General features: G+C 35.8%; 1 protein-coding gene across 2 annotated transcripts in view; it reads right to left on the bottom strand.

The window, feature by feature from the left end:
* The window catches only part of RNGTT (RNA guanylyltransferase and 5'-phosphatase), a 170440-nt gene that overhangs the window by 133191 nt on the left and 17064 nt on the right, over positions 1-20185 (bottom strand). For both annotated transcript variants that reach the window (XM_053973871.1, XM_053973872.1), the window contains exons 6-8: positions 17655-17904; positions 11779-11888; positions 10908-11009 (exon numbers count right to left, since the gene is read on the bottom strand). In XM_053973871.1, the coding sequence (XP_053829846.1) occupies positions 10908-11009; positions 11779-11888; positions 17655-17904 (462 nt within the window). The remainder of the gene's footprint in view (positions 1-10907; positions 11010-11778; positions 11889-17654; positions 17905-20185) is intronic.

Genomic DNA, 20185 nt, shown 5'->3' with positions numbered 1-20185 from the left:
TACCTTCTAAAATCAAGACCTTTTTCCCTCGGAATTAAATTTTTTCCCTCGGAATTAAAATACTGTTACTAGGCTCTTGTTTAGTACATAAATGTATCTTGTATATCTCTTTCTACACTCAGAAGCACCTAAATTTGTCACCTGTTGAAATGCTCCACTAATTCTCCACCCTCATAAGACGGTAGAATTCAGCTTCTGGTTAACTTCCACAATTTTAAGGTGTCTCCATGGGGTGAAATGACCAGTTCCCTGTGCTTCAAAACTGTCTTGGTTAAACTCTTATTATGAAGGTCAAGACACTCAGCTTGCATTAGATATTCAAATGTGCTCATTGTGACAACTCTGATCAGGCATCTGCAGCAGGTTCAGTGGTAACCCAGAAGTTTTCTTTAACAATCCTGTCATGTTTTGTTTTTTTTTTAATCTGAACTCTGTAACAATTTTTTTATCTTTCAGATATTAGGAAAATAAAATGCTATTCCTCATATTTTATCTTGTATCTTTCCTAAGCAAAATGAATGCTTTCCTATATTTATGTTACAGTTAAGAAAGTTGTCCTAGTTCATCTGCTACACCAACATCTAATTTCATGAGAAGTCAGAAGGTTTCCAACAACCAGCCTCATGTTCTGAATCATTAGTTCAAGATACCACTGCCCTGACTCAATGCTAGTACAGAAAAATAAATTACTTTCTTGTCTTATTGATCACGTCATATATCACAATGGAAGGGCTATGCTTGATTTTGATATTCATAACATCATTTCAGGTGGAAAAGACTTTTAGGATAATTGAGTCCAAATGTAAGTCTAACACTGCCAAGTCCACTACTAAACCATGTCCCAAAGTGTCACATCTACATGTCTTCTAAATACCTCCAGGCACTGATGAATTGATCTTCATCAATCGCTCTGCTTCTTTGAGAACAAATAATTTCATTTCCACAAGATTAGTTGAGGTGCTATTCCAGATAATGAAGTAACCTTGTCAAGTCACCACTCTAAGTTAAAAGATACCACACAGCCTATACAGCTTTTCAGTCTCCATAATTTTTACTATTCATCAGTCTCCTCCACAGTTACCTCACTCAGCATCCAGACCTTATTCTTGCCTGCCACCACTCTCCTTTAAACTCTGAATGCAAGTTTCCCTTTTCATTTGCTTCCCTTGACAATGCAAGGTCCAGAGCAGTTATTTTGTGACTGTTATGGCCCTGAACATCATCAAAAGTGAGTGGCTGTGCAGATGATATTTACTACAGAAATATTCAATATGCCCAAAACTACAGCAACAAACACTGCAAGTTTTGATACCCAAAGGGTACCACAGCCAGGAGAAGAGATGTGACCACACTTTTCCACCTTACAAGGTTCTAAATTAACTGTCAGCTGGAAAAGCTCATATAGCCACTACTTTTTAGGGTTCAGTAAGAGCACAGAACAGCAGCAGCATCCAAACAAGCAAACAAAAAAAAAAAAAAAAAAAACCAAAACAAAACGGCAAACAAATAATTAGGTCAAATAACGAACAGGGTAGTGAAAAATATAGAAACAATGTTGCATCACAATACAACTTTATGATATCCCCTCACCTGGAGAAGTTTTTTGATAAAGGAGACAACAGCAATACTAAGGACCATGGAAAAATATGGAAAAACGGGGACCAATAAGAAATGTGGAAACGACTATAATTTCTCCTAATAAAGTATTGCAGTTGAGACTGAGCTCGAACTTTAGCTTTTCCTATTTTATAAATCAAAGATAAAGATGCTTTAATTAATTTAACAGATGGCAAATTCAAATCCAGTGTAAAACTACATTTTCTATCTTAAGTATTATTAGACTGTGAAACTGCTGGTAAAATGAAGAATTTAGCTAGGTTAAAATAGCATATCCAGTTACGGTGTTTTTCTTGTCTGTCTTCCAGGGTTTTAATGAAGTTAAGAGTGCAGTGGGGGTTTTGTTTCTTTATTTTTAGAAGGATATTAAACCTTATGGGTTAAATTTAGAGTTGTCTTGCAATCATTATTTGACTTACAACAAAGAGTAAATTAAACTGCAATTACTACATACTGAGGAGCTCTTATAGTGCATTATGACATGATTTGGCTGATGTAAAACAAAAGAATTATTAACAAGCGTGAAAAGATATTACCCAGTAACAACCTGTACACTAACAGATTAATTTTAAATATTAGATTATCTTTGTTTCACCCAAATTTTAATGATGCTAAGTGCATTTCTCAATTACTGATAGTAACACTGTTGAAAAACAACTGCATGGTATAATGTTCTGATTACTTTTTTTTAAAGATGCAAGATCAGTGGAATAAACTATATCTCGAGCTTGACAGAACTCATGAATTGTTTCATAATTTTTGCTGTTGTTGTTGTTATTATTATTATTATTATCTTCATTATTTATTGCAGATAGATTTTCAAGTTTGCTTGATCTTCTTTGGCTCCATCCCTCTCCACAAACCTTTGTCTGAAAATATCTTGGAGGTTTAGGGCAAAATTCATGCCTGAAGCAACAGGCTAAAAAAAATTTATAAGAAAGAATAACAAATTAATTTAGCATTAGATGACAAGTAGTTAGGTTGCTTCTTTCCCAAGTAAGTGAACCATAATGTCTCTCATGGAGGGCCATAACAGAGCAGTCACAAAAAGAGTAACACAGCTTTGAAACAGGAGATCTGCTTAACTTGGAACCGATTTAGCCAGAGCGTATTCTGGGTGAATTCTGCCTGCATCACCAGCACAAGCCACAGCAGGAACACAACTGCCATTCCTGCTCACAGAATAGTCAGCTCCAAGAGAAAGGGATGCCCTAGATATCTGTATAGTTCAACGGCATAAACTCAATGTCATTCTTCCCTGACTGAACATAAGCCATCACGCTTCGTGGATGTGTCTGTAATCCCCCCTAGGAGAACCAGCAGCACAGAATGTACTGTTCCACTAAAAGTGGTCTGGGAGAAAGGAAAATAAATAAATAAGCCAGTAATCACTGATACTGGTTGCTGCTTGAAAGGCAGACATACATGCAGGCACACCCTTTATCTGCATCTCATTAGAACATTTTAGGACTACAATTGAATACTCTAAGATTAGTATTCACAGCACAAGCTACATAACAAGCATTTTAGTGCATTAACTATTTATAAATAAACAAAAGAGCTTGCTTATAAGACAATCTGTCCAAATACTCAAATAGTTACATATGAATAATCAGTTAGGTAGCATTTTTCAAAGAGCCCAGAACTGTGACCATAAAACCTTGTGTGATGTCATGAGGCTTCAGAACTGTCAAGTATCAGGCCTGCTGCTCCACAGAATAGATTTCCTGTATAGTATCTCATCAGAACTGCTCCTTAAACACTTAAGGAAGGGACACAAAACCCTTCTTTCAGAGTCATGCCAGTGTTGTGAGCATAAATAAATGAGAAACCACCACCTAGAATAAGAATGCTTTCTTTGGCAATTCCAGTGATTTAGATTCAGATGAGGGATAATGTGTTCTGTCACACCTATTTATTAATTCCTCTACACTGACTCAATGACTGTAAAAGGAATATTTCAGGAGATGAAGAAGCAGCTAAGTGATATGGATGTGCCTTAGTAATAAATACAAAAATACACCATCACCAGCCCCCCATTAAAAAAAAAAACCCAAACACAAAACCAGACATATTTTTATATCCAGTGGTTCTATACATTAGTCCAACAGTTTATGACATTCTATGCTGCCTCGCTTGACTTACAGTCCCCCAATCAAGAGAGACCTCTCCTGACTCAAAATTAGTAGTTAAACAAAATGAATGAGTTATCTGATAATACCCACCAGTCTGGCTATCAAAAGCTGAGAGCTCCTTTTCTGCTGCCAAAGTCCTAGCCAAAGCCTAGACATGGCCTCATTGCCTATACACGAGGGAAAACAGGGGAAATGGACAACATGGCAACATGGGATAAAATGAGGCCATCCTTCCTAGACCTTCCTTGCCCTGAGCTAGAATAGCTTTACCTAGAGACTAGGGACATGCTAAACAAACCAAAGCGCCTTTAATCCAAACTCAATTTATAAAAGTTTTATTTTTACACTCTCAAATGAAAATTCAAGCAACCATACAATATTTATGGGTTCTAATGCTGTGGAAAACAGGCAAGTATTAGTCTTATAATCCTAAATTTATTGGCCAATACAACTGTATAGGACAATTATTAAGATGCTGAGTGAGCAACAATTCACAGCTCCTGAACCTCCAACTCTTTCATGTCCAAACGTATCATTCCTGCCATCTCACCTCCTCTTCCTCTCCTACCTAAATGCACAAAATAAAACCATGAATTAGGCATCTGCTTTTTAGAAATTTAAGAGGAATGCTATATAGAGTGCTTAACACATATGAATTGCTCCTTTCAGCAGTCATCAGAAAGGCACTTTATACATTTTAATCCTGAACCATTTATGTGATCTTTGTATACTTTCGCATAAGCTTCTGACATTATGTTATCATTACACATTTCAAAGTTAAACTGCAGGTTCCTAACAACTACTAGTACTGCAGTTTATAACAGCTAATTATTTAGAGCTTTTAATCTTGACTGGGAGTAATATCTTTCAATAACTTTCACAACTTTAGTTTCCAGACAAAATATATACTATCTCCACTTAAATATATTCTTCCAAGTAAAGTCAGTGAAATAAATTCCACATGGATTGCAGCCTCATTCTCAACCAAAATTCTTCCATCTACAGATGCAGATGCACAAAATTAGTGAACTTGTTTTCCCCTAAAGAATAGTTAAAATAATTATGAAGAGGGACCAAAAGGGACAATGGCACGTAAACAAAAACTGTGTTTTTCCCCCCATGACCTTAAAAACTTATCATAAAAACACAGTGTGGAGACTGGAAGACTGGACTAAGAACAATCACTTTAATCTTTAAAGTAAGGTTCTTCGTTCCAAATCTCTTCTTTAAGTGTCACCCCATTTTGACTATTTCATGCAATTAATAATAGAAAAACCCTTACAAATACTTCTTTGAGACAGTCAATGAAAATAACACAAATGTCTGAAGAATGGCTGTCCTATACACACAAGTGATGTGTAATTACCAGTTGAGGCTTTGCCCATTGCTGATAGTTACATAAGCACAATTGAATCAAGCTCATTTAACTTGGAATCAAATAACTTGGGTTAAGCCCAGTCATTCACAAAACCTGTCACTCCTATAAAAAAATCCATTTGGTCCTGAAAAATCTATTCAGCATATGCCCAACTGTGTAATATTTCCATCCTTTAAAATTTCCCACCACTGAAACATGCCACAGAGAAAGGAATACACAACACTACCAACAAATGGTTGTGATTCACATTTATGTATATTTCTTAAGATAAGTGGGGAGAGGAAGAAGGAAAAGAAGGTGTGGTTTCAAAGCAGCCAGATGATTCTTGTGTGGGTTCTTCACCCTATCCTATGATTAGGACGCCAACATTCCTTCCTTACTCTAAGACCAGAAACATGTATTAACCCTAAACATGATTCAATGACAAGACACTCAAAATACAATTTGTAATAGTTCACTTTCTCAGTAGCTGCCTGGGTCAGAAGGCAAGGTGCCCAGGAAGAGAGTATTCATACCTTGAGAAACATTTATTTCCTCATAAATGCTTTGTTGTGACTAATAGCCCTTAATTTTCCTGCTAACACCATTTCTGAAGATGGCTGAAAATCTCAACTCCCTACATTTTTGTCCCCCTCCTCTAAATTAGGGAAGAATTCACTATCAATTTTGCAAACCTCCATTACAGGAACTTTCCCCTACTAGGCAGAAAATTTCACATCCATGAGAACCTAGTCATGTAATTTGTACAATCTGAAAATTCATCTATGGCTTGTTTCTCATACCCAACAGCTTCCTTGAAGTTCAGTTCTACATTAATATCTTTGCTCCCAGGAGCCAAGCTTTCCATTGCAAACCCAGGACACTCCACATCTGCTTTCATGACAACCTGGTCTCTTGTTCTTAATAATGAATTCTCAAGTGTATAGATTTGGGATTTAATTGGATTAGTACTAGTCTCCAATCTTCTCTGTCCTCCTTCATTCTCATTATTATCTCAACTTCTTCTCCTCTCTCTCAGGGATAATAGTTTTTCCAGGAACCCATTCAAGTATCTTTTCTTTAAGCCTTTACAGACATGCAACCTTTTTGCTTCCTTGCCATGTAATTCTGGGCTAGTACCTTTTACCTCCTAATTTCTAAAACAAACAAACAATTGTTTATCAGTTTTCTCCTTTTTTTTTAAGTGTTGTTCTTTAGCAGTGATTATTTTTTCACAATTTACTCTGGACCAAATGATTTTGGATAACTTCTCATATTAGGAATTTACAATTTCTCAGTTATGCATGTCATCTTCATCTCATAATGTAAAGGATCAAAGAGTAAGGAAAGAAAAATTATTGAGCCATGGAAATCAGAAATGTCAACCTTGTTTTCATTACATTTATAGAAAAATTATCTTAAAATATACTGAGTAGATTTCCTTCAAGTAAGGATCACAAATATGTTTCTGAAAAGGCTGCAACTCCCAAAAAAAGAGACATTTTCTTCAATTTCTACAAAAAGCTGAACTAAAAAAAAAACTAGTAAGCTATCATAAGTTTGATAATATAGCAACTAAATCAAAATAATTATATACTCTATATATAGATATATTGATTTATTGATTGATACATTCAAGATAAATCAAACTTATTTGATTAATAAACAATCAAAAAATGCCTATCAGTTTTATCATGCAATTAAGTGTACATTTACTATTTTTATTTTGTATTAGGATAACAACAAAAAGTTAATTACTTAGGCAACAGGCCTTTCTTTTAATGTAAATGTAATTTGCTAACCATGAAAGAAAAAACAACTTCACAGATGTACCTACCTATTTTGTTACAAACACGTTAGACGACTAGCAGCAATTCTCAAAGAGCTGTTTTATTCTGCATCTACTTATTCACATTTAGATATCTGCAAGCCATCAAATTTGCATGAATATTTTTCAAATTTAATAGCCTTTGGCAAGAACTACCTGTTCTGCATTTTTTAAAATAGCTACCTTAACATAATTGAACAGCCATAGTATTATGACTATATTTATTATTTTTCACTAAAACTGCATGTGTACAGATGTGAAAGATAAAAATGGTACTCACAGAAATGTAGGAAAATAACTTACTCCCCTTAATAGGTTCCATTTAGTGCAGGTCACAATTCACCACCATAAAATCTAATCCTGTTTGATTGCATTGATTTGAATTATTCCATAGACATTTTTAAGCTTTTTATTATTCTTAGTGGTGGCAGTCTTTCCTTCAGAACTGGTGTCTCATTACTTTACCCTGCCTGAACAGTCAGCTCCACTCATTAGAACAAGCATCTGCTACAAACAGTATTAATGAGATCCATATGAAGGGATACAACCAGCCATTACCCACCTGGGCTAATCATTTTACAGTACAAGGCTGATAATGCAGAGTCATCCAGCAATGCCTTCAACATGCTCTTACAATTACCTTACTCACACAGTAACTACTATTTTAGAACAGGGCACTGCAAAATTGGGAGAAATTTGTAAAGATGTATCTACTTTGTAGCTACTGTTAACATACAACATATATTTCATCTCAACAAAGCCAAAAGGCATGATTTTACTAGTGGGAAATTTGCCCTTTGGCTTATGAATAGATTAGCATTAAAATTATTTATACGACACCAACAGTTTGACTATTGTTCCAATAAATACTGAGAATTTACACCAAGCCAGTCAGAATAGCTGCAGAATTCAGTGACTTTTATTTAAACAATAATAATTTAAAGCAGTATGATTTTAGAGGTGGTTTTCTTCAAAACAGCATGAGTTTGCATACAGCGTTTACATACCAAGTAGCTGGTACAAAGGAAATATTTCACCAAAGAGTGCCAATGCTAAATGAGCTTCACAGATATTTTAACTTAAAGTTCACTTCTCTAAACCTAAGATACAAATACACACATCTTTATACATTGGCATTTACAAACACGAGGGGAGAAGCATTTGTTCACACTGAATTTTTCCTTTTGGGACAAACACGCTCCAGAAGGAACACTGGAGCAGAACCAGGAGGTGTGCCCTGCTGATACTGGCTGATGCAACAAGGGCCCTGGAAACCAGGCACAGAACAAGCAAGAGCACAGTGAAGGCTCAGACTCTTCAAACCACAACAGACTAGGCTAAGCAAGGCTAAGTCAGAAGATTTTGAACTCAGAGCTTCAAGAGAATGGAGGAGGTTTGAGTTTTGACCCAAACCAGACTCAGAATGCACACACTTAAAAAGTAAGACACTACTACTCTGGTAAATGCCCACAAGGTATTTTATAGAATCACTATGAAATAATTTAACTAATCAATTTCACATTGTTAGACAACATTATTTGAGAAATAATGTCCTTTTATTTAGGGAAATACTTTCTCTTTTTCTAAAATTATGGGTAGAAAAAGACAACAATGCTAAGAAACCAAAAAAACATGCACAGTTCTGCCACTGGAAAAAAGCCCCAAACAATGGGGAAAGGGAAAAAAAATAACAACCACAAAAACCAAAACCAACAGCTCTTAAAACAGAGGAAAGAGGTTCAGCTCCAATCAGAATCTAGGATTAGCAAATGCTTTTGAAGAAAAGTAGAAGTCCTTAGTGAAGTCACTGACACTGCATATCAGTTAAGAGAATGTATTAAAAAATGCTTCAGTCATGAAACCTCTAGGAAAAACTACTGTTAAGAAATCAAATACAGGTAGTTAACAAATAGTGACATTTAAGAAGTCTGGCTAAGTGAGCAAATGTTGCTTTTAACTAAAATAGAACTGTTTTATTTCAGTGAGAAAGTATAACAAAGTTATTAGTTATGCATCTGCTTTTCTTTAAGTCCAACAGGGTCAACAAAAGAACAGTGCTTTTTTAAGCAAAGAGAGAGAAAAAAACAACAAAAGAGAAAAGCATGCAAGCCTAATAATATTCTAATAGGCAAGGTCTAGACTAATGCACCTAAAACCACTTTTAACAGAATAGCTTCAGAGATATTTGATGACAGGGGTTCCATCTCCAGATAATGTAAGTAGGGGATCCATAAATGGGTCTCCACTAACTGATGTCTTAATATTAAATTCAAGAAGGTCACGCCTGTCAACACAAGCATTCAGAATAATTAATGAAAATCCATTTAATTGCATATGAAGTCTGGATCACTGGAGAACAACTAAATAATTCGAAGCATGTCCAATGTAAAAATGATCATAATTTTTCATTGTTGATTAGGATACATATCATGCAAAGTGTCTAAATGTCCAAATAATAGATCAGGTTTTCATCTTTAATCTCGCTTTCATATTACTTAAGGTGATTTTAACACTGCACCTCTGTAGACCCATTTTCTTCTCTGAATATACCTATCAGTCTGTGTACCTTCATAATCTATTACCAGTTATTATGTTTTGAAAAAATTGAAGGAGCTATTTAGTTCCTTCAGTTTTGTTTTTCCTCCATTCTGTTTTCCCATCATTCTAAAACTAAAAACAGAGGATAGAATGTTAAAAATACTGAAAATTTCAACAAGAAATTACATGCACACTTCAATTTCCTTCACAAAATGCAGTCTTCCAGGTACACTACTACATTCTGTATAATTGCTTTAATACTCAGAACGTGGGCATCCCATCCACACATTTGAGTAAGAAAATGAGAATATTACATTAAGACATCAATTTTCCAAATTAATAACATAGGATATGACAAAGACCCTTCAGGTCAGTTTAAGCTGGCTGACTTCATTTGTTCAGGGTCAGCAGCTTTGGAATGCCCTATGCCCTGTACTGCTCTGAAAATATGTCTTGACCTCCCAAAACCCCACTGCTGTAACTCCCTACCCTGAGAACACCTGCACTGCAACATCCAAGGGCTTGTGCATACAGCCAGTTTTAGTAAACCAATTATTCCCACACATTTCTTAATGGTAGGACTCCATACTGACTGCAAGCTTACTTTGACTTTTCACACCATGCTCAGCCCAAGCTAATAGACCCTTGAAGCACAAACTCCACAGAGGAGAAACACTTGAACGGTCTGGGGTTTTTTTATACAAGACAGCTTAGTTCTGGCTGAATTGTGCTGAATCCTGACTGACTTCATGTGGAGCCACTTGGCAATTCTCTTAAGACATCCAATTCCCCATATTCTACAGGATTTTCATTAACTACTATATTCAATTATTAAAGATAACAACCTTGCAAAATAAAGAACTCAGGAAAAACTTTAGAATATGTCCAATAAGTCAAATTAGGATGTAGTTTGTTATTAACAAAAGGCACCCCTGCAATGAATGTAAGAGAACTGGTGAGGGAAGATAAAATTATTGACTCTTTAGCTGACATGAACTACATGTTTGAACAAAGGATCACAGGATGAATTTTAAAAAGGACCCCTACAAAATTTCTGATACTACCTAGCTTCTGAAGGATCAATTAGAAGTTCTAATTTTGCTTATAAATAAAGTCTTCACCTTAGCAACCTCTCACTGTTATGTAAGATTATTCTAAGACTTGTTGGCAAGTCATGACTGACAGACAGGCAAGGGTTATGGAGAATAAGGGTACCTGCCTTTAACAGTCAGTGTGTAAAACAGCTGCTAGAAAGAAACTTGGCCACAAACTTCAGCAAATGTTGGGTACCAAGACAGAACAAAAATTAATCTCTGAAGTCAGTTTTGTTGCTGTGCTTTGTCCTTTGTACAAGCAAATTCACTTTCCTGAGAAAATACAAACTGTCTACCGAATTTACTGTGTTTTGCTTTTTCATTTAAAATTAACTTACCGGGTGCCGTCTGCTTTCCAGCTAACTTTGTATGGCTTCTGCTCCAAAAATTTAATATTTTGCTTGTCCATGGAAACAGGTTGTGCTCCGGGGAATCCAGTCCTAATAAAAAGAACAATGTTTATTAATGGTTCCGCAATAAATAGTCACACAAGTAAATACATTTTTCACATCAGACTCAAGTCACACCTCGTACCAGCCTTGCTGCAAGGTTAACTCTGAGTTAGAACATCTTCTCCAATAAACTATTTTGCAATAGAAGTCAAAAGCCTATCTCATAAGAACAAAGTTATTTGCTTATGACAAAACACTAAATTATGTGGAACTTCAAAGTTTTAACTTCGCAGAAAGAGATATTTAAATTTAAAATTACAGGCATGATAAGCATCAACAAGTTAGGAAGCAGTGCAGATCACCAACTTTGGAGTGGAAAAGTTCAGAATCATAGACACTAAAACCAATATTTTCGTTAGCATTGGACACAAATCCAAGTTGGCTATAAAAACGAGCATTATACTCTCCATACTTAAGTGTAATAGCAATGGTATAAATAAATCTACTGCTTGAGAAAGAACTAAGCTTTACACAAATAGCTGGACTAGGCTACATCTGGAATTTGAACAACAACATTTTGTTATCTCAGTGGAAAAGTAATTCTAGAACCTTGTTTCTTAACATCAAAAACTGATCATTTTATTTCATAGTACAGTGCAAGACTTTCACTGCCAAGTGTGTTTGAGGCTTTTTTTTTTTTTTTCTAAACAATCCATGGTCACCTTTTCCTCATTTTCACAATGAGAAGTTTCATTCTGCAAAATACAACACTTATTTCTAGATAGTATAACTAAATAAGTTCTAAATATTTTCATACCCTTCCCATCCACAGAACTGCTGACATTTTTGCTGTATTCCTCCTAATTTTGGTTGCGTTGTCACCTGGGTCACACATTTAACTGTTATTCCTTCCAAGAAAATTGCACCCTAAATTTAAAAAAAAAAAATTAAAATTTAGTATTAAAGCCCTCATAAAATCAAATCAGAATATGTCAATACAAGATTAAGACTGTTTTCACAACCCTCTAGAGCAATATTAGCTTAAACAGTCCTTAAGGATTCACCCCCAAATGTCAAGATACATTAGCTGAGCTTTGCCGGGAAACTCACAGGTGAGCCATATTATAAACCCAGGAACTACATGAGTTATTTATGAGGAAAACATATAATTTAAAAAAGGCAATAGTGATAAGGCAAAAGGAAGGGATAGCTAGTACTTAGAGGCTTACACTACTTAGCTAATACTCTCAGGAGCATTGATCTAGGACAAACTTAACAAAAGAGAAAATATAAACAGCAGATTTGTACCAAAATATTTGTGTAAATATATTTTTATACTTTATTCTCAATCTAAACCAGGTTATTAGAGTGGAACTACTATCCTGAAAGCCCCAGAAAAGCCTATGTAGAGATCAAAAAAAACAATTTGGTAATAAAACTCTAAAATAACTTGTACATTCTACAAAAAAATTGATGCCAAGAGGAATAAAAACAAATCTTGCATTACAGAACACATGAAAGCCATCAGGTCTACAAAGCTACCAAATTAAAGATTTCTATGGAGATCTCAAATCAACCAGACTTAATTCAACAGAATGTCAAATAAATTTTCAATGCACACAAAGAAGATGAAACCATGACTATTCACCTGCTGAACCCTGCATGTGAAGATTCAAGTATCTCACACCTGTTCTCTAAAACACCTGAAAGTAGCTTTAACAAATCCAGCTGCATACCACTAATGAAAGGAGTAGTATTTTTCTCCTCTGCATTTCCACACATTGTGGCACTCCTGTGTTATACACTTGAGCAAATCTAGGAACTAATTTGGCAAAAATAACATCATAAATTGGTAATCTTCTGCCAAAACAGTATCCTAAGCTAGATGACCATAGGATAACTCAGTACTAAGACAGCACAAGGGAAGCAAAAGGGAAAGCACGGAAAAGCAGAACCACAGTTTTCAGTACAGCCTGCAGTTAGTTAAGATTGGCTCAGTCACATCACCAAATCACATTCTGAGAACAGAACATCCTAAAGAAATATACTGGTTCATAACCTTAACTACCTTGAGCTCCACAGACCAAATCACATTCTGAGAACAGAACATCCTAAAGAAATATACTGGTTCATAACCTTAACTACCTTGAGCTCCACAGACTTTCTGTGTGTCACTCACCCCATACAATTTACAGGGGCACCAGCTGGTGCCACAGCACGCAGGAGAGTGGGCGAGAGAGGCAGACAGCTACTCGTGCCTGGCCAGCAGCACATTGTCTGAATTCTGATAAGTGGTGAAGAGCACCAGGAAACAAAGGAAGATGGTTCTGCCTTGCTTCTGTGAATAATGGCAGAGTGGAATGGCAGTATGACTGTTAAGATTGAAATAACAGGCAGGAAACAGGAAAGATTTTCCAGAAAAGAAAAAGTAATAAACACAAAATTCGTACTTGAAAGTGTTTCTTGCAGATTATCTGTTTCAAGTATAATCACTAAGGCACAGCACTATGAAAACAATGTGAGTCACTTGGGTATTCATGCTTGGCTAACTTAGCACTCCAGGTTTCATGAGGACATTCCTTGGATAAGGTGCTAAAACTGAGCCAGACCCGTGCAGTTTTTATCCTGCTGTTCAGCTACCAATGCCTTTGGAAACAGGACACTGGAGACCATGGTGCAAAGACTCCAGAGAACTCAGATCACCAGGAGCACACTGACTCCTCAGCACTGATACTAAACCAAGAGTTATAAGCCCTAAAGGATCCAAGGAAACTACATGCACTGGTATCTACACTGTGCACAACCTTCACACCATCTGTACTAATCAATCTTGCCCCACTTGCCATGAATTTTTCCACCCATCACTTCATCTGAAGGAGAAGTGGCAATGTTGATCATCCTGTGTTGGTTCATATCCTAAACACCATCTGGAGGAGTGGGTGAGTGGGAACAGCCCCAAACACACACCTTCCTGACCCTAGCGACTATCGCCAGGCCTGGGTGAGAGCTGTCTTCAGCTACTCAGACTTGACTGCACGCCAATATGCTCAGAGCCTGCCTCCCAGAAGGCAAGAAACATTCCAAAACATGTCAGGAAGAGGTATCTACTAAAATGAAGGAAGTGAGAGACAGAGAGTTACACTTATCATCTTAGATTTAATACCTACATACACAGGACCAAATCACAGTAACTGCCTCTTAGCATGTACAAGCAAAAAAGAAAACAAAATCATACTGACTGTCACTCAATAGCAAAGGTGTTCCACTAAACATTTGGTTTTCATAATGAAACAGGCTTCACAGAATTGGCATTGCATGCATTTGCCTTGGTTTGTCTTTTGTTTGCTTATCTGGTCCTCATAGAGGAACTCAGAAAACATGGGGCAGATGTAACTTCCATACACCAGAAGTGTAACCTGTTTCAAAACCAAGTTCATAGGAGTTAGTGTTTCACTAACAAAATGAAAGAATCTGCAGGGTCTGGTTTAGGCATAAAATAATCAATTTATTTCCACTAAACTTCCTATTAGCATTCTTATTTTTGTGACATCTCTGACTTTAGTAACAGGGATACAGACTGGGATGGTAGTTTAAGATTCAGTGTTATCTTTCATTTTAAAAATGGGCTGGAAATAACACTGTGCAATTCAGCATAAACAAAGTTCTACACTTAATAATGGATAAGAAATTATACAAACACACACTGGTAGATAATTAGAGAAAAAGACATGGAAGCAGCAAGAGACCAAAAGCTGAATTAGTATTGTTCTGCCTTGTGAAAGGCAATTATGTTGAGATATATAAACAGAAGTATTAGCCTTAAGACATGTGAAATTAATTTCTCCCTATTAAGCCTTACTAGGATGGCCTCAACTAGAGGCTTGCATTCAATTACAGGCACCACAGCATCAGGAAAACATGAGTCAACATGACAGAATACAAAGAATAACAAGAAAGGTCAGTAGTACAAAAAAAATAGACTATAAGGGAAAAGTGAGCTAATAAGCATTTAACATGGAGAAGGAAATGATACTCATATTCAAGCACATAAAATGGTGCTGCCAAATAAAAAAAATAGCATTTTTCCCATATTCTTCAATATGCCCAGAGGCAGAACAATAAATGCAAGGGTTAAACTTTGCAAAAGAGAGTTGGTTAGGCAGAAAAAACTCAAGTCACTAATATTTAGAATAATTGTACTGTGATAGTTAACTAATAAATATTATCCTCATTACATCAAATCAGTTTAATTGCTTCCTTCTGTCTCAGAGATGACCACAAGACACCTGCACTCAAAATCATAACGAAAATCATTAACAGCCATCATCTCTTCCAGACTGTTTAAGATGTCACCATTAATTTCAGAAGCACTGCATCTCACACCCCATAAAATGCAACTTACATGGGACTAGAAGAGACAACATTCCTTAATAAACAGTAAAAGTTCCAACTGACCCATGAAAGGTTTGTAGGTTCTGGCTCAGAATTACAACTTTTTGTCCGATTTGCAAAATGAAATGTTTTTTCCTGAAGTGAGATTCTAAGTGTCAGTTAATAATGTTGTTTTGATGCTACAATCAATACTGCATGCACTGACAAAGTCAAAACTTGTTTGGATTTCCTGTGTGGCACCTCAGACTGCAACAAGCATATTTCCTGGTACCTGTCAACTTCCTTCAGGTGATGACAAAGGAAACTCTAATGGCTTTATGTTCTAATGATTCTTAACACTTTCTGTAGTGTAGGAAAGAAAGCCTGTCAAGATTTTTTGACATCAAAATATGGAAGTTTTAATGAAAAATGCTGCAGTAAAGTTTTTCACATCAGAGTTTCTGAAATGGACAGCATATTAACTTCATTTCACAGGCTAGCTAGCAGTTGCTTCTGACTATTCATTATCCTAGCAAGATGCCTGGGAGCTGTCTCCTCCTCTATTACTAAACTTTTCTTCAGTCTCCACAAAGATTTGGATTGAAATGAGAAAAATTCAGAACACTGCTATCACTACAGCTACCTCTAGTTTTACACTGCCTACCCCTAGGCTTTTAGGAAAGAGATGAATTATAAAGGTGGAAACATCTGCCACAGGAAACCAACATAATACTGAAAATGTAGCCCTTTAGACAGTAAAATAAGAATATCTCAGCAAGAGGTATTTACCTGATACTCACTCCCCCTGTAGACCGCATATTTACAAGGAATCACAAATATCCATCTCTACTGAGTTAAGAAGCAGTCCCATCTGCCAGCCAAGAACCATGGTAAAGAATTCTGCCCGTTCCTCCTCTTCGTGTCAAAGAATGTTCCTTCAGAGCTGCAAAACTGAATTATACGAATATGCATATTAACTAGATGATTCTTCCTTTCACAAATTCTCTAACTCATAATTAACTTTTAGTTATTAATATGCTTATTCGTATAATTTAGCTTCTAGCTTTCAACAAAACTATGGTGGCAGACAAGAAAAAGTCTGGGAAGCCAATATCATTCCTGTTAAATAGACCAGTTGAGCTATATACTTGATGAGAAGAGACTGTCATTGTAATTCATCCTAACACCTCAGTTCCTAATGCATCAGAAGGCACATCAAAAAAACTTTAAGGTTCCAGCCCCCTGAAAATATTTAGACATCAATGTTTTACTGCAAGGCTAATGGAGGAAGCCGTGATACCCCATGAATATACTTTTACTATGTCTTTACAGTGTGGGAAATTTTTTATTCCAGATGAGGGATAATTTGAAAATTTTCCAAGTTCATCTTGTTTCTTTAGACTGGATTTTGTACTCCTGTCAGGTTAACATTTTCCATACTCCACCTGTAAACCTTGTTGAGCAGTGGCAGTAACAACAAAATGCTATTTTGCAGCCTATTTCAATATGAGGATTTCCAAGTCTTTGCAAACAAACACACCTCAGCACACAAGTAAAATAATTCAGTATTATTAAAAAAAAACCCTATTTTTGCACTCAGCAATAGTCTAGCTTACTTTATTTGCAAATAAAAAAAAAAGTGAGTCAGAAATTTGAAGAGAACTGAGTCATTAGTCTTCAGATTATACAAATATATTCTTTGTACTTGCGTATTAGTTCCATATCATGGTAACTACAGTAACTCATTTAATCAGAATTATGCAGCTGTATGTCAGAAATCACAGTAAGTGATCAGCTATATCTCTTACAAAGCTAAAACAGCTTTGAACACATTATGACCTCAAAGCTGCCTTGGGTTTTTTAAGCTCATATTGCTTTTTGCTAATCCAATTTTCAATCCCACAAAATTTCCCAAAGAAAGACTACTTACCAAAATGAGCATTGAATTTTAAAAATTTTGAATTTCATCCACATGACTACAAAAAACAAGAGCTGTTTCCATCCAACTCTAATAACATTTCATCTCCAAAGACAGACTGAATAATTCAAAAGCACTTTACTGTCTCAAAAAATTGTTATATTAGAAAATTTTTAAATCATTTTTACAACTGGAATATTTGAGGTGTTGAATATTAAAGAGCATGGTTCACATAGGAAATACAAAAAAGTTTACAATGTGTCCACAACTTTTTCCAGTTACAGACAGTCCCCATTTGCAAGAGCAGTGACACATGTATAACATGTATGATGAGATAACTGATGGGTATGAGGTTATGAAATTATGTTTAGCAATTTGAGTATTAAATTCCAAATCAAAATTACCAGTTTTAGGCGTTCTTTTCTCCTCTTGCCAAAGGAAGAGCTTGATGATCCGGGTTCGGATTCTGGGCCTCCAGTTTTACCATTATCATCATCCTCCTCTTCATCTTCATCAAAGCACCATTCTGGAAGCTCTGGTGGTGCTGGTGCATCATCTTCATCACCATAACGACGAAATAGTTCCTTCAAATAGTCACCTTTATAAATACCTGGAGGCCTGGCCTGAGCAAAAGTAGCCACAGCAGCCTCAATACTGTCAAAAAAAAAAATTAAAATCACTCTGGATGCTTAATTTACATGTCTTAGTCATGTCATGCTTTACCAAACATAAGAATTATTAGGACTGAGAATCAATACAAATTCTGAAGTGGTAATTGCAAAAACATTCCTTATATTTGAAAGTCCATGCTTAGATCAGTCAGGTAGCAGTTGCTCTTGCACAAGATTCTGTATAATTTTGTAGGCACTGCAAACGTTCTCAAGTAACTGCAGCTGCTTTCAGTCCTTATTGCAGCTCCTAGTGGTCTGCTGATCACTCTTTTATCACAGATAAAACTTTTTTTATTGCTACAGAGAAGCAATGGGTGACATGCAGGTAAATACCTGAGGACTGCATGAACACAAAAAAAAGACCAAAGAAACATATCAACAAACTTAATGGAGAAAAATGCAAATGTTTAAATTCAAATATGGTTACATTTTTCTCTGCTAAGAGAAAAAGTCTTTCCTCTCATTAGTGGTTTTGCCATCATACTGGGAAAAGCCACCCTAACCTTTTTTAATTAATTCTCTTTCCAGAAGTTTCTCATAAAAGGACTGTAGTTCAGAAGCCTTTTACTGTGCACCTAATACTTAATCTTGCTCAAATAAATTGGAGGCTGGACCACAAAAAAATTAGAAACCAAAACTAACAGTCATGCATCTTTACCAGCCAAGGGGAAAACTCTCCTAAACATACAACAGTGAGCACAACACAAGGGTTTTATTGCTGCCATTTTCACAGATCCTATGAAAATATTTAACTAAAAACATTGGATATGATTCTGTCCTCCATTTATCATGGCTACGAAGAGCAGTAAGGCTCCAAGAATCAACATTTTAAAATCTTACTATATAGGGGAGAGGAAAAACCACAAAAATAGAGAGATGTCCCTGTTAGGCTTCTTGACAAGCACATGTCTTAAAACTGGAACAAAAGCACATACTATACCATGTAACTTTTTTTTTTTTTCCAGATATTTAATTCAAATTGTTTTTTTCTCTGACCTGTACAGTATAGAATAGAGCCTGAGAACTTTAAGAGGTAAATTTTCCAGAATAGACAGAAATGGTGTCTAAGAACCAGTAAAGTTGATTCACTCCTCTGATCTTTGTAAGAGGAGAAAACAAGACGCTATCCAGAGTGACACTATCACATGGTATCACTTCAAAAATGACAGTTTAAGAGTCTGAGTTACTTAGAAGGACCTTTTTTCCCCATTCTGTTTTCTAAGACTCCCAATTTCTTTCAAACAAGACATTTTTTACTTTGCTGTCTTTCTTAAATTGTTTCACATCTTCCATAATGAATGCCACTGAAAGGACAAAACAAACCAAAAGTTATGGGGCCTGGAAAATGCTCTTTTTTGGGGGTTTGTTTTTTTTTTTCTGGTGATATTAGAAGAACTCTATAATCTTCTGGAATAAATGGCAATAAAAGCCAAAAGGGGTGGCACAGATTTCAAATATAGAATCCTAACTGAAAAAACCCAAGGTTTCCAGGTTCTAGAAACACAGCAGTCTTTGGGGAAAATGAGTTGTTGAAAAGAGAATCAAGTAAGGTTTCTGACCTTACTGGTCAGAAAGCTGAAGACCTTTCAGGCCTTTCTCTAAACTAACTATAAAATATATCCCACTGTACACAATACAGCAGCAACACTCCTACATCATACGCTTATGGAATGAATACGGATGGATTTTTCCATCAGGAAGATCTTATTTCCTCATTAGCAAGAAACAGTGCCTTGTTTTAAAGAATGAAACAGCAAATTAGATTTATCTTGATACAATACTCAGCATTAATCAGCATCTTGCCAAAATTGTTTCTTTCACTGTGGACATTTTTCCCTACCAGGGGACATCTGGATGTTCTATTAAAATAATCGGACAGAGATTAACAAACTTGAAAATTAAATTAACTACCCAAAGCAAAAAAAAAAAAAGACATGGCTGTTGAGTTTTAAGGCTTTTCTCACCAAGGTTTGAAAACAGAGAAGTGACATAAAAGTAGGAGATCCAAAGAGATTCAAGTCCCTTTCATCTTCAGAACAAAGGATCAATTCTAAGTCTAATTATTGCATGCTACTTTAAAATTGTTTGATTAAAAGCCTACAAATTTTCTATTTCATAGGAAAAACAAGAATCATACTATAAAGCCATTTGTGTCTGTATCTACTTCCTATACACAGTTAGGATCCTGCAAAGATTCAGCCACCCATTACTAAAGGTTTTCCATCTCCATTACTCCAATATCTTTATTCCAGGTTTACTACCAG

This window comes from Vidua macroura, chromosome 3 (assembly GCF_024509145.1).
Source record: "Vidua macroura isolate BioBank_ID:100142 chromosome 3, ASM2450914v1, whole genome shotgun sequence".
NCBI classification, from domain to species: domain Eukaryota; kingdom Metazoa; phylum Chordata; class Aves; order Passeriformes; family Viduidae; genus Vidua; species Vidua macroura.
This window is presented reverse-complemented; position numbering and strand designations above follow the sequence as displayed.